The sequence below is a fragment of the Solanum dulcamara genome, chromosome 2, assembly GCF_947179165.1.
Source record: "Solanum dulcamara chromosome 2, daSolDulc1.2, whole genome shotgun sequence".
NCBI classification, from domain to species: domain Eukaryota; kingdom Viridiplantae; phylum Streptophyta; class Magnoliopsida; order Solanales; family Solanaceae; genus Solanum; species Solanum dulcamara.
The window spans coordinates 4,242,816-4,256,591 of record NC_077238.1 but is presented as its reverse complement, the minus strand read 5'-3'; the positions used below and the strand labels follow the sequence as shown (position 1 = coordinate 4,256,591).

At 33.7% G+C, this 13,776-nt stretch overlaps 2 protein-coding genes across 2 annotated transcripts; one reads left to right on the top strand and one right to left on the bottom strand.

The window, feature by feature from the left end:
• Positions 1-1,569: 1,569 nt before the first annotated feature.
• LOC129874448 (F-box/FBD/LRR-repeat protein At1g13570-like) lies at positions 1,570-3,840 on the bottom strand. Its single transcript, XM_055949737.1, has 4 exons — positions 3,694-3,840; positions 2,422-3,277; positions 2,173-2,334; positions 1,570-2,076 (listed from the first exon to the last, which is right to left on the bottom strand). Exons 2-4 carry the CDS (start codon positions 3,250-3,252, stop codon positions 1,795-1,797), a joined length of 1,275 nt encoding a protein of 424 aa, XP_055805712.1. The 5' UTR covers positions 3,253-3,277; positions 3,694-3,840; the 3' UTR covers positions 1,570-1,794.
• Positions 3,841-6,849: 3,009 nt separating this feature from the next.
• LOC129879597 (F-box/FBD/LRR-repeat protein At1g13570-like) lies at positions 6,850-8,213 on the top strand. The gene is made up of 3 exons (XM_055953530.1): positions 6,850-7,542; positions 7,680-7,829; positions 7,917-8,213. Exons 1-3 carry the CDS (start codon positions 6,850-6,852, stop codon positions 8,211-8,213), a joined length of 1,140 nt encoding a protein of 379 aa, XP_055809505.1.
• Positions 8,214-13,776: the final 5,563 nt, after the last annotated feature.

Genomic DNA, 13,776 nt, shown 5'->3' with positions numbered 1-13,776 from the left:
TTACTATGTTATTATCAATAGCCCCGCAAAATTTGATCATCAAACAAAATCAATCACATATATTCTAAAAAATTCATGAACTAAATATACGAAAAGTTGATATGTTCTAAATTCCTGTTTAGTGATCCATAAACTTCAAAAGGAGGGAAATCTCTCCTTGAAAACAATGGGTATTATTACTAGATCACCACGAATGAACCTATAAAATTTGATTTCAAACAGAGTCAGGCATACATATTCTTGAAAAATCATGAATTAAACACACAAAAAGCCGAGATAATCCTAAATTCTATTTTGTGACCAATAAACTCAAAAAAGTGATGTTTGTCTTTAAAAAACAATGAGAATCATTTACTAGTTCGTGAATGAACCGACAAAATTTGAACTCAAACAAAGTTGATCACACATATTTCAAAAAATTTATAGACTAATGCACATGAAAATCAAGATAATTTCAAATTCTTATTTCATGATCCATAAACTCTAATAAATTTGTCCAAGGTGTGACCTTGAAATTCGAGTATATTCCTTGCACATATGATGCAAGATACTATCTACATTTTAATTGGTTATTGTTAAAAATGTACTAAGAAAATATACCTCCAAATTAACATGCTATATGGTATTTAGCTAAACAGATTGCTAATAGTATTGGAAGTGGTAATTATGAGTACTAATTAAGTAGAAATAAGTTTTAGATATCTCTTATGCAGATTACCAACACTTTCCCTTGAGAAAAGATTATACAATTACCTTTGTTAACTCAACAAACAATTGTACTCAGAATTTATTGTTCTTCGTTGCAATGAGTTTCCGATAGCAACAACAAATAATATGATAACTGGATAATATGATAACGGGAGTAAAGGACACAATGGGTAATACTAAAATCTAAGAGTAAGATACTAAGAAAGTAATAATAACAATATAGAGAAAGGCAAACTAGACAACGTTCGACTACCTACTAACCTTCTACCTCCATAACTTCCTATCTATTTTCACGTCCTCAATAAGTTGCAGGTGTGCTATATCTTGTCTAATCACTTCTCTCTAATACTTCTTTGGTCTACGCTAGCTCTCTGATCCTCACTTCTCCCCAATACTTCTTTCACACAACTTTGCAGACAAGAACATTATGCACAGACAAGAATCAACAGTACTACTACACTAAATGAGGGTACAAAAATAAATACCTTCTTCATAGCACCAAAACATTTGCAGACATAACATCTTACTTTATAGTATAACATGATCAAACTAGAATATAGAGGTTTGTTTAGCATCTCAACTTCACCAGAAATTTAAAGTTGTGATGGTGCTTCAATGTACTACTATAGGGTCACACGGCGTCATTGCTATGCGAGTATCCCACCATCCTTAACTAGAAACCTCGGGTTCAAGCCCTAGGAGTGTAGTCGTCTATGGGAGGGAACATCTTATCCGAGTATCACAAAAATCACCCAACTATTTTTTATAACAAGAAAGTCACTCAAATAGAGAGAAGGTTTCAAGCTAGCAATTGCTTACGTATATGACCAAGTAGAAAAATAACACACAACAAGCCCACAATAAACAGTAACCGCGTAGGCTATCAACTCGAGAAGACAGAAGTGAGTCCAAGAAAACATCAGATTGTAATAACAAATTATGCAACAGACGAAGTCAAATCTTCCCAAAACTGATGTACAGAGAGTACTTTCTAGCTATTCACATTAACTTTCAAAATATTTGAGCTAAACATCATGGTCCGATTAAACACTCCTGAAGATCAATAAACAGGACTGTAATCATGTACTAGTTTTCGATGAAGGCCACTTCTGCTTTAGGTGATGCACGCTGAAATGTTGTTAGCTCAGCAGCGAGTTTTTTGACTGCTGCAGATCCTTTAACTACACACGACGAGAAGAGCATTCTCACTAGCATGGGAGAATTGGCTAACAGAAGTTTGGCAAGCTGCATCTCGATGATTGAGCCACTAGCAAGTGTTAGCCTAACTTCCCTTAGGTGATTAAACGTCACATCCGAGGGAAATTCTACTTGATAAGCTTCTTCTATATCATATTTATAATAAGCCTCCTAAGAAAAATTAACAAAACTCAATTCTCTGAACTATTTGATGATTTCAGTAAGTATGAAAGTTAAAAAGCCAATAAGAAAGAGAGAGAAGAGTACCGAAATATCCATATATTGTAAATACGGGAAGCTTCTTATCAAGCAAAGAGCACATGAAACCTCAACCGAGTTATAAAGATCAACACTTAAGTCAAGTTTTTTGACACATTTAAGATCAAAGGGAAGCCTCGTTGGTACTTCACTTGCTTCTGCAGCAAATAACTAGGAAGAAAAAATCAAAAAATCAGGATGACACGAAGCCCAAAAGATTCAAAATGCGTTACAATGAAGTCAAGAAGCAACATTTACCATATTCAAGTATAGATGCTCGAGAGCAGAAAAAGACTCAAGAGACTCGAAAAACTTTACAATATCCCATTTTTCAGCCCCCAAATAATCTGTGTCACTAGATGCAAGTAAAAGTTTAGACAGAAGAGGGATATTGTTTAAAAAGATAGATCTCACACTGCCTGCGAAGTAAAGTGATTTCAGCCTGGGAGCATTAATTTCAATGAGGTTGCTGTAAGTCTCGGCAATATAGAGAACCAAATGCTCGAGCAACAAGCAATGAGAAATTAAACTTCCTAGCAACTCGGAAGAAATTGTAACTTCACATAGTTCCAACTTAATTAACCTATCAAATCCTTTGAAGGTCGGTGGACGAAGTATTAAGCAATTCTGGAGAATCAAATTCCTCAACTGCAAGCTTTTGAAAAATGAAGGCGGCAATTCATATGGTTCACCCTTGAATGGAAGTTTAAGAACAAGATCCTGAATACCATTTTTAGCTAGGAAATATATCAAGTCATCGATCATAGGACAACTTCTCGACTTAGGAACACAGAGTGTAAACTTTGTAATCGGTCCTTCATGAAATATCAAAATGTGATAGATAATCTTGGTAATCGCAGTCGTATGAAATATTAAGTTATTTTTAGTTTTCCAAAAAGTATCATCAAGCGTCAACTCAGGAAGTCTGCACCATTTATATCTCCATATGTTTGATAAAATGCTAGTCCTCACCGCATCCCTAAAAGGTAAAGACATCAAAATGACATCAATTACATTCTCCGGAAGATTGCTAAGTACATCAAGAGGCAACGATTCACAACAATGCTTTTTAGCCTCAGAAGGCATCATAGTACCACATTCACCAATGAAGACCCTGTAGAAAATGAACAATAATACAAGAAATGAATAAAATCTCCAAACTAATTGAAAAGGTAGGAGACCTTAGTATAGCTCAATTGTTTGGCTACCTGAACTTTCACCAAGTTACTGGGGGTTCGACTTCCCCACATTGTGCCCCCAATGTAATTAAAAAAAGGGAAAAACGATATAGAACTGATATATCCCTCGTTATAAAACTGATCTACGGTTACACAAATGACCCATATATGCTCTTTTAACTGAAATCAAATCATAAATCCAAATGATATACAAAGCAATTATATTTTGCCCACAATTTGCATAACCCTAAGCACAATTAAACCCCCATTTTTCATAAACTAATTACACAATCCAAATGGGAAGGAAATGAATTTTTGGGAGAAACAAAAAACAAGAAGAATTAATGCTTACCAAGATCAAAGAAATACTGATGTTGGATGATCCAAAAACACCTTTTCATGAACCAAAGAGAGAAATGGGGATTGTAGATTTCACAGGGCGGAGGTTTTCTTAAATTAAGGGGGAAAAAAAGAAAAGCAAACGGTGTGGAGTGATTGAAGAGTGTACAATTATTATTATTAGGGGGGAATAAAAGGAAGGATATTTATTTATTCCAAAATAAATAAATTAACTTTATGGGTGTGTTGAGGAAAAAAAAAATTCAGAAAAATAAGTGAATTTGTTATTTATATTTATTAGGTTTCGGAATATAAGAAAAAGACACAATACATACTTGGATTCAACTGATAACTATGTTCTTCAACTTTAGGCATGTACAAGTAGGCATTTGAATTTGTATAAGTATGAACAAGACATAATACATGCATGATGCTACGTAAGATACGAATTGCTACGTACATAAGACGCATGTGTCTACTTGCTCAACTTTATATAAAATTTAAGTGTCTACTTATGTACAATCAAAGTTGAAAGGTATAGTTGCCAGTGGAATTCAAGTTAAAGGGCACATATATGTATCATGTCTAAAAAAAATAATATTATCTTAAACATATTTGTATAAATTGAGACGAATAATATGGGGTGTGGGGATAGGGGCAAGGCAGAATTAGTAGCCCACATGCGAATTCACTCGAACATAGTAGATTTTGTTCAAATATTGTATTTGCGTTAATAAATTCATTAAATATATATAAATATTTGATTTTAAACACGATTATTATTACTTAATATTTTTATTGTAAAATTCAAAACCTATAAAATTGAGTACTAATTTCTCCTCTTGCTAGGGGTGGTGGGGACGGGTGCTACGAGGGACGCTGAGGTGTATTGGAAGGTTAGAAGGACACAATTATAATGTGAAATGTCAACTGACATCTATGCCCTTTAACTTTGAGTGTGCACAAGTAGACATTCAAATTTGTATAAAATTAACCATATAAACACATTTGTCCTACATGACAATTTTGTATCGTATGTGTATTATGTCGCGTAGGACACACATATGCCTACTTATTCAATTTTATACAAGTTTTAAGTGCCTACTTGTGCACACTCAAAGTTGGAGGACATAGATGTCAGTTGAAGTCAAGTTAAAAGACATATTTATGTATCATGCCTAAAACTTATTTTCAATATTTTCACCATAATTGGTTTTACTTTTTTCCTGAAAGGAGAATATAATTCTCTTCCATATATTTTCACAATAGCATCCACAATGTAGTCGTTAAAAGAGTTTTGTTTCTGGAGAGATTTTCTCTCTTCAACTTTTATGCTTTTTATTAGTCTTTAAATATGTAGGCCAATTATTCAAATCATATAATAATGTTATATTTTTTAATATAGTTTTTATCATCTAATTTATCGCCATCATATTTACAAATTTAAGCTTTCGTACGACTATTTACCTTGGTAATATAAAAAAACTTTGGCGAAGAACTATTTGCCTCCATTACCTATAATTAAGACAAGTAGCCTTTTAACTCTTTGGGTTCATCACTCTTAATTTTATTTTGGCAACATGATAATAGAGACATTTATAAGTAATATATATAGAAGAGATGAAGTATTATGACTTTAGGCAATCTATTCATAAAAATAACAAAATCAGAGACAAGATTTCCTTCCAGAACTTGTACTTTCCTCTGAGTAACTGAAACATCAATTAATATAGATATTATGATAAAATTTTCATATCAATTATTATATGAGCAAGGTTTTAAGTTGATAAATAAAAGCGAACGAAGAAAGTATATATAATTTTACACACCATACAAGAAATTCTAAGTAGAGAAAATTGTACTATTTGATTTAGGAAGAGAATGTATTGCATAAAATTGAAGGAATATTCTGCCTAATTAACCAAGGCGTTTCCAGAAAAAACAATAATTAAGGTGGTTATAATTAATTAGCTTTAAAATATTAATATTCTGCCTAATTGTTTCTCATTCCTTCCACAACAAGGAATTTGGTGTTTTAGGTTAAAAAGGTCTTAAATATTTGTTAAACCTTCCAACGATAGTAATTATTTATCTTTCAGAAATTTTTCTATACCCAAGACTCTGATCTACACTTCATCAAAGTTCTTCAATTCTCTTAAAGGAATCTAATTGTAAGTTTTTTTTTCTCTCTTCTTCAATTTTGTTTATTTTCTTCAATTTATAATTATTATGTAACTTTGTCTGCCAAGAACCTACTGTTTTCATCTCAGCTAGAATTTTATCTTAAAAATTTATGATTCTTAGCCCACATTATATATGTTGTAGACCTTTTATATGGCACCCTATATAACTTAAAGTTAAAATTTCTACACTAGGTGATTTCATCTCATCTACCTGAGTTTTGTTGGGCTAAGTTACCGGATATCTATGCTGGTGAGAGGTTGTAGGTACCTAGAGAAATAGTCGAGATGCTTGTCAGCGTCACGAAAACAAAGATATCTTGCTACTCTACTTTTGAATAACCTAATCTTAACATCTACAAGAGAATACATTGCCCACATTCTTCCTCACCTATAAATATTTATGATCTTACATTATATTGAGTACAAGGAAAGTGTGCGAGAAAAGATGAGAAGTATTATATTCATATAGATGTTAGTGTAGTGAAAAAAAGAGTTGAGACAAAGAAAATATTCTAAGCCAAGAGTATTACTGCTGGATCGGTGTAGATTATGCCGCAGTGGGCTTGAATCTGCGAGTGAGATATCCGCGACTCAGTTCATTTTTCAATTGTAATTTTATTGTATATTACACCAACATGAATAACCTAATCTTAGCATCTACAAGAGAATACCTGTTGTTATTATGTTCATGTACAATGTTGTTTTTACAGGCATATGTATGATTTTGCTTTATGTTCTTGTTAAGATGATTACATTGGTGTATTTTTATTGTCGTTCTTAGGACGATATGTCTTCAAAACGTATCAAAAGAAATCAACGGAAAACAAGTCAAGAATCAATTGTTGGTGAAGATATAATCAGTAACTTGCCAAAGAATGTAATAGGTTGCATTCTAGGGAAAATGTCTATATGCGACACTATAAGAACTAGTGTTGTATCAAAAAAGTGGAGATTTTACCATTTAAAAGTTCCACGATTAGTGTTTGATGACCAATTTTAAACAACTTCAAGACTATGCCGTCAAGAAGAGAAGTCCTAGTGTTGTGCACAAGTATCAATTTGACGAAATTGTCACCAAGTCTCTTCTGCTTCATCCTGGTCGATTAGAGAAATTTAAAGTACGTATTCCTAATTTCAGTTCAATGAGTACAGTTCCAGATGTGAACAAATGGATTTTACGCTTATCTCAGAAAAACATCAAGATATTAACCTTAGAATACAAGGAGGGAAAAACTGTGCGTCATACGTTACCTTCATATTTCTTTTCTTGTCTGGACTTGACATACTTGATGCTCCGTAATTTTGATTTTTCGCCTACACCAGAGTTTAAAGGCTTCTTATTTCTTAACAAATTACTTCTTTACGGGATTCACCTTGCAAACAACTGTTTTGAAGGTATTCTCTCTAGTTGCCCCGTCCTTCAAAGGCTACTGTTACACGGTTGTTCCGGTGTTTCTCATTTTAATATCAGTGGTTCAAAACTCAAGAGGTTGTCCATCAAGGCCGATGATAAGTTTGAATCAATTTCCTTAGAAAAAGCTCCTAACTTGACTGAAGTTTTTGTTTCGCTGGAGAGAGTTGTAATCGGTCTTAAAGGCAATCCTATCTCTGATTTCGTTAAGCTTGTGAATAGCTTGCCTAAAGTCAAAATACTTCGTCTAAACGGCAATTTTCTACAGGTTAGTGCCTACTTGTATATATGTCATTTCTGTTTTCCTATTGCTAACATTTCTTATCTATACGTCGTCTAAATTCTGTTTTTGTATTACTAATTAAAATTCAGTTTATCTGATTATCATTCTTTCAGCTCTTTCAGCTCCTAGCTGAAACTCCAGTTCCGTCTATGTTACCAACGTCTCTGAAGATTCTTCAACTCAAAGGTGTAAACTTTACCAAATTTGATCAGATATCTGCTGTTGTCTGCTTGATTAGAAATTCTCCGAATTTGGAACAACTTTATATTGAGGTAAGTTTGTAACACTACTCCATCTAATTTGTGATACTTTGTTTCATATGTATGAATAATAACTTGTTATGTTTCTGCTCTATTTAGTCTTCTACAACGAAGTTAAAACACAAACAAGTCTCCGGTTATCTACAACTCCTAGACTGCACAACTTTTCCCTTCAGACAACTTCATCAGGTCAAGTTAACGAATATCTCAGGTTTCATTCCTGAGTTTGAGTTGATCCGGTTCCTTCTCTTTAGTTCGCCATCACTTGTGACAATGAGTATCGTGGAGCACCCACAACTCGCAGCAGAAAAAGCATTGGAAGTAGCAAGGAAACTGCTCCAGTTACAGCCACCATCACCAGTGTCTATAGATTTCTCGAGGGATGGGAAAAAATAAGTATGACAATGTTATTTTCAGGTTTCTGTGTAACTTTGAGCACCAAAAAACTACTTGAATTCTTATTCCTCTTCATATTTTTGGTTTTGAAACTATATATATAACTTTGCTCAAGTTCAAAACACTTTTGAGTCAAATATTTTTCTCAATGAATTACAAAATGCAAGGAAGCATTCAGGATTTGAAGTTTATGAGTTTCTGCCGTGATCTCAAGTTAATATTACAATAATAATTTGGTTCACAGTCAAATATTTATAAATATTGTAAGTTAATAGTATATATATGGGAAAACCTACTGAATTCACATAAATCCGTAATTGAGCTTTTAGATCTGGCCCTGCAAGCAAGGGAGATGTGTAACTGATATAGATTTGATTTTAACCTTTTGATCTGAAGAGATCAAATGGATATCACACTTCTCTATATTGAGTTTTTCTTTTCCTTTTAATAACACACTTAAAGTATTCTGATTTTCATATCTGAACTATTAGGTGTTTGAGTTTCATGTCTAAACTAACACCAACTATTTTACATCAAAACTTACATCACTTATCAATTGTTCATTTTTTCTACCTAAACCATTGTGGTATTTCAGGTAGGAAACTCACACACGTGATAATTATTGTGTGTTTTGATTAATAATTGGTGATATAACATGTATGAAACTTTAAAAAATTGAGATAATTTAGACGTGTTTTTGACTAATAACTTTTTTAAAAGACTCATCACAAGAGGAATTGGGGTAGCTATAAAGATATTTTTTCGTGAAATTGATTTTTTTCATTTATATTTCATTATAGGTTTAATTGCACTTTTAGTCCCTTAGTTACTGGTAAATTGTGATATTTAACCTTTGACTATTTGAAACGTGCACTTTTAATTCCTTTTACTTGTGAATAATCATAAATTTCCTAAATATTAATCGCTTTCACCATTTAATCACTCATGTATATATGTTAAATTTGTATTGTTACTCCATATTTGAGGATAATATACTTCTAAAGTCCAAATATAACATATTTTCTGCAAAAGGGGACTAAAAACACATATTTTAATTAATTGATGATCAGCCGAATCTCATATCACACATACTAAAATTAGAATTTACCCATAAATAAGGAACCGGAAATATTATTATCCGTTGTTATAAAATCGTTTATAATATTTAAATTATTTTAAATACCTAAATATTAGGTAAGGAAATCTATAAATATAAGAGTTTTTATCTACCTAAATAGCCAAACTTTCATAATCTTAAACCGCACTGCTCTGCTTCTTCATCTAATTGTAAGTATTTTTCTTCTTAGTTTGTTATTATAATAAAAAGGAAACAACCTCTTTGCCTTCATAAAATAGGGACAAGGGGATTTGAACCCGTTTGATAGATAATTACACTAGATATATATGATTAAACTGAGCTATGAAGATTCCCAGTATAAATTTCTTTGAGTTTTTGCTTTGGTGACTTTAACTTTGATTAGAATATTTGATACCATTGGATTGATTTTGTGGTGATGAGTTCAAGTTTGTTAAAAAATAGTTTTGACTAGATTTCAAAGTGATTTTAATCACTCACAAAACTTTTTTTTAAAAAAATAAAAAAGTTAAATGCATGTTTAAATACAACTTCAACTTCTAAATATTCTTTTTTAACCTTTTTTTCAAATTAGTTATCCAAGAGAAATTTATAAGTATACAATTTCTTCTTTCTTTTTTTTTCTTGAATTTATAAGACAATTTTGTATACTTGGAGTATGTTTGGTATGAGAGAAAATATTTTTTTAAAATTGTTTTCCAATTTTTCTGATTGGTCTCCCTGAAAATGTTTTATGAAAATATAGAAATAGACAAAATTTTAACCACAATTAATATTTTGGTTATTATCTTCGCGCCAAATACATTCTTTTAGTGTCATGATCAATCTGAATCCTCTTCATTGGAAAATTACACTAGATTAAATATATATTTTAGGTATGTATGGTAAATATTTAATCTCATAGTTTTCTTCGTATGTTGACTTATTCATATCTTGAACCTCTACGTGAAAATCCTAGTTCTTCTACTGAGTCAAAATCTCATTGACAGGAAGATATGCCTTGAAAACGTGTCAAAATAAGTGAATCAGACCCAATGCAAAAGTCGATGAATGGTGAAGATATAATTAGTGACTTACCAAGGAATGTAATAGATTACATTTTAGGGAAAATGCCTATACGTGATGGTGTAAGAACGAGTATTTTGTCGAAGTGGACCCTGAACTACTCAACGATTCCTGAGTTGGTTTTTGATGACCAATTCTGCAAAGAACTTCAAAACTTTGCTGTTGCCCAGAAGAAAATTCGTATATTATCTGAAGTTGAGCTCAAGCACAAGTACCATTTGGACGAAATTGTCACCAGGTTTCTTATGTTTCATCCTGGTAGAATAGAAAAATTTAAAGTATGTGTTCCGTATTTCAAATCAATAAGGGCTCCTAATGTTAACAAATGGATTCGAAAATTATATCTCAGAAAAATGTCAAGAAATTAGTCTTAGAATACAAGAAGGAAACTTTGAGTCATAAGTTACCTTCGTATTTCTTTTCATATTTGGACTTGACATATTTGAAGCTTGGTAATCTTCATTTATCGCCTTCACCACCAGAGTTTAAAGGCTTCCAATATCTCGACCAATTAGAGCTTTTTGGTGTTCACTTTGTAAACGGCTATTTTGAAAGTTCTCTCTAGCTGCCCCGTTCTTCAGAAGCTAGTCTTGCACGGATGTTCTGGTGTTCATCATTTTAATATAAGTGGTTCTAAACCATCAAGGTCGATGATGATTTCCAATCAATCTCCTTAGAAAACGCTCCTAACTTGACTGAAGTTTCTATTACGCTGGACAAAGTTATAATAGGCCTGGAAAACAATCCTAAATCTGATTTTGTTAAGTTTTAGCTTGTCTAGCGTAGAAATACTTCGTCTAAATGGAAAATTTCTACAGGTTAGTACTTACTGAAATTACTTATACATGTCTCTATTTTCATATTATATAAATCTAATGAAAAATGTGTTTTCGCGTATTATTTCTTTCAGATCCTAGCTAAAACTCTAGTTCCGCCTATTCTATCAACATTGCCAGACTCTCTAAAGATTATTGAACTCAAAGGTGTAAACTTTATGAACTTTGATGAGATCTCTTTTGTTGTCTTCTTGATTAGAAGAGCTCCGAATTTGCAACAATTTCATATTGAGGTAAATCATAACAATTTTTTCTTTTTTTAAAAAAATGAATAAGCACTTGTAAGATTTTTTGCTCTGTTTTCATGTAGGCTTCTACCGTCGAGCTAAACAAGAGCAAGTCTCAAGTTATCTCCTGCACAGAACAATGATTCGCTTGGCAAACTTTATCTGGTCAAGTTAACTAATATCTCGAGTTTCCTTCCTGAGTTTGAGTTTATGCAGTTCCTTCTCTTTAACTCGCCATCACTCGTGACAATGAGCATTGCAGAGCATCCAGCGCTTGAACCTGTAGAAGCATTGAAAATTACTAAGAAGCTGCTCCAGCTTTTGTTTTGGGGAGGAAGCACCACAACTAAAGTTTGATATGATGAAAATAATGAAAATAAATTAGACACGAGAATTTTACGTGAAAACCCCTCTAAAGATAGAAGGGAAAAACCACGGGGTAGAAGGATCTCACTAATTTAATATGGAGTATACAACTCTCAAATACAAGGAGAAAACAACAATTAACACTTCTCTCTTGTAAAAGGAACAACTACTAAAGAGGACACTCAAGACTACAATATTTATCTTGGTGTATAACTCTCTTTGTATTTTTACTCTCTTTCTGGGATTTTTTTTGGATGATATAAATGAGGACAGGAGGCCCTCTATTTATAGTAGGATGAAACGCGTAAACCCGTTTCATTAAAAACGCGTAGCTGCCTTTCTTGACTTTTGTTTGCAGCCTTTCCTTTTTTCCTTCCTTTTCACTTTTCCTTGCAGCCATTCTTGACTTTCATTTTTTCTTTTCATTGCAGATTGCAGCCATTCTTGACTTTCATTTTTTCTTTTCATTGCAGATTGCAGCCATTCTTGACTTTCATTCTCCCACTTGAAGATTTAATTGAGAATCAATTAAGTCTTCACACCATCCTTTCTACCCAATTACTGCAATGTTACGTTTCTGCTAGGCCAATAAAAGATCGACACCGTATGAACTTGTTACTGTTGATCGACTTCATAAACATATCTGCCAAGTTGTCATTAGTGTGAATTTTCTGAATATCCACACTGCCTTCTTCCACCTTTTCACGAACAAAGTGATACTGAACTCGTATGTGCTTTGTCCTTGAATGAAATGCCGGATTCTTTGCAAGATGCAAAGCACTCTGACTGTCACAAAACAGAGCAATCTTCTCTTGTTTGTGCCCGAGCTCCTCCAGTAACATCTGTATCCATATTGCCTCTTTGCTAGCTTGTGTAGCTGCTACATATTCTGCTTCTGTCGTAGATGTTGTCACGATAGATTGCAGTTTTGAAACCCAGCTTACAACTCCTCCAGCAAGAGTAAACACATGGAAAAATCCAAGAAAATTCGACCCGGACCCTCGGCATCTAAAAAATCCTTACGCTAATACACTTGAAAAACTGGCAAAATTGCCTAATTCCTATTGCGTCTCCAATAAAATGCTCCTAAGCCCCTCTATAGCACCGCCGGGGCTACTGGAGTCATTCCCTAGGTCGTTACGGATGCTACTATGGAAGCATCCAAGAAAATTCGACCCAGACCCCCGGCACCTAAAAATTCGTGGGTTAACACATACGAAAAATTGGCAAAAACGCCTAATTCCTACTGAGTCGCCAATAAAATGCTTCTAAGCCCTTCTAAAGCGCCACCGGGGCTACTATAGTCGTTCCCCAGGTCGTTACGGATGCTACTATGGAAAACTATAAGAACTCTTAACCTGGACCCCCGACACCTAAAAAAACCGTGGGCTAACACACACGAAAAACTTGCAAAATCGCCTAATTCCTACTGCGTCGCCAATAAAATGCTCCTAAGCCCCTCTAAAGCGCCACCGGGGCTAATGTAGTCGTTCCTCAGGTCCTTACGGATGCTACTATGGAAAAAACCAAGAAATGTTTACCCGGACCCCCGACACCTAAACAATCTGTGGGCTAACTCACACAAAAAACTGGCAAAATCCCCTAATTCCTAGTGCGTTGCCAATAAAATGCTCCTAAACCCCTCTATATCACCTCCAGGGCTACTGGAGTCATTCCCCAGGTCATTACAGACGCTACTATGGAAGAATCCAAGAAAATTTGACCCGGACCCCCGACACCTAAAATATCCGTGGGCTAACACACACGAAAAAGTGGCAAAATTGCTTAAATCCTATTGCGTCGCCAATAAAATGCTCCTAAACCCCTCTAAAGCACTGTCGGAACTACTGGAGTCGTTCCCTAGGTCGTTACGGATTCTACTATATAAGAATTCAAGAAAATTTGACCCGAACCCCCGACACCTAAAAATCTGTTGGCTAACACACACGAAAAACTGGCAAAATCTCCTAATT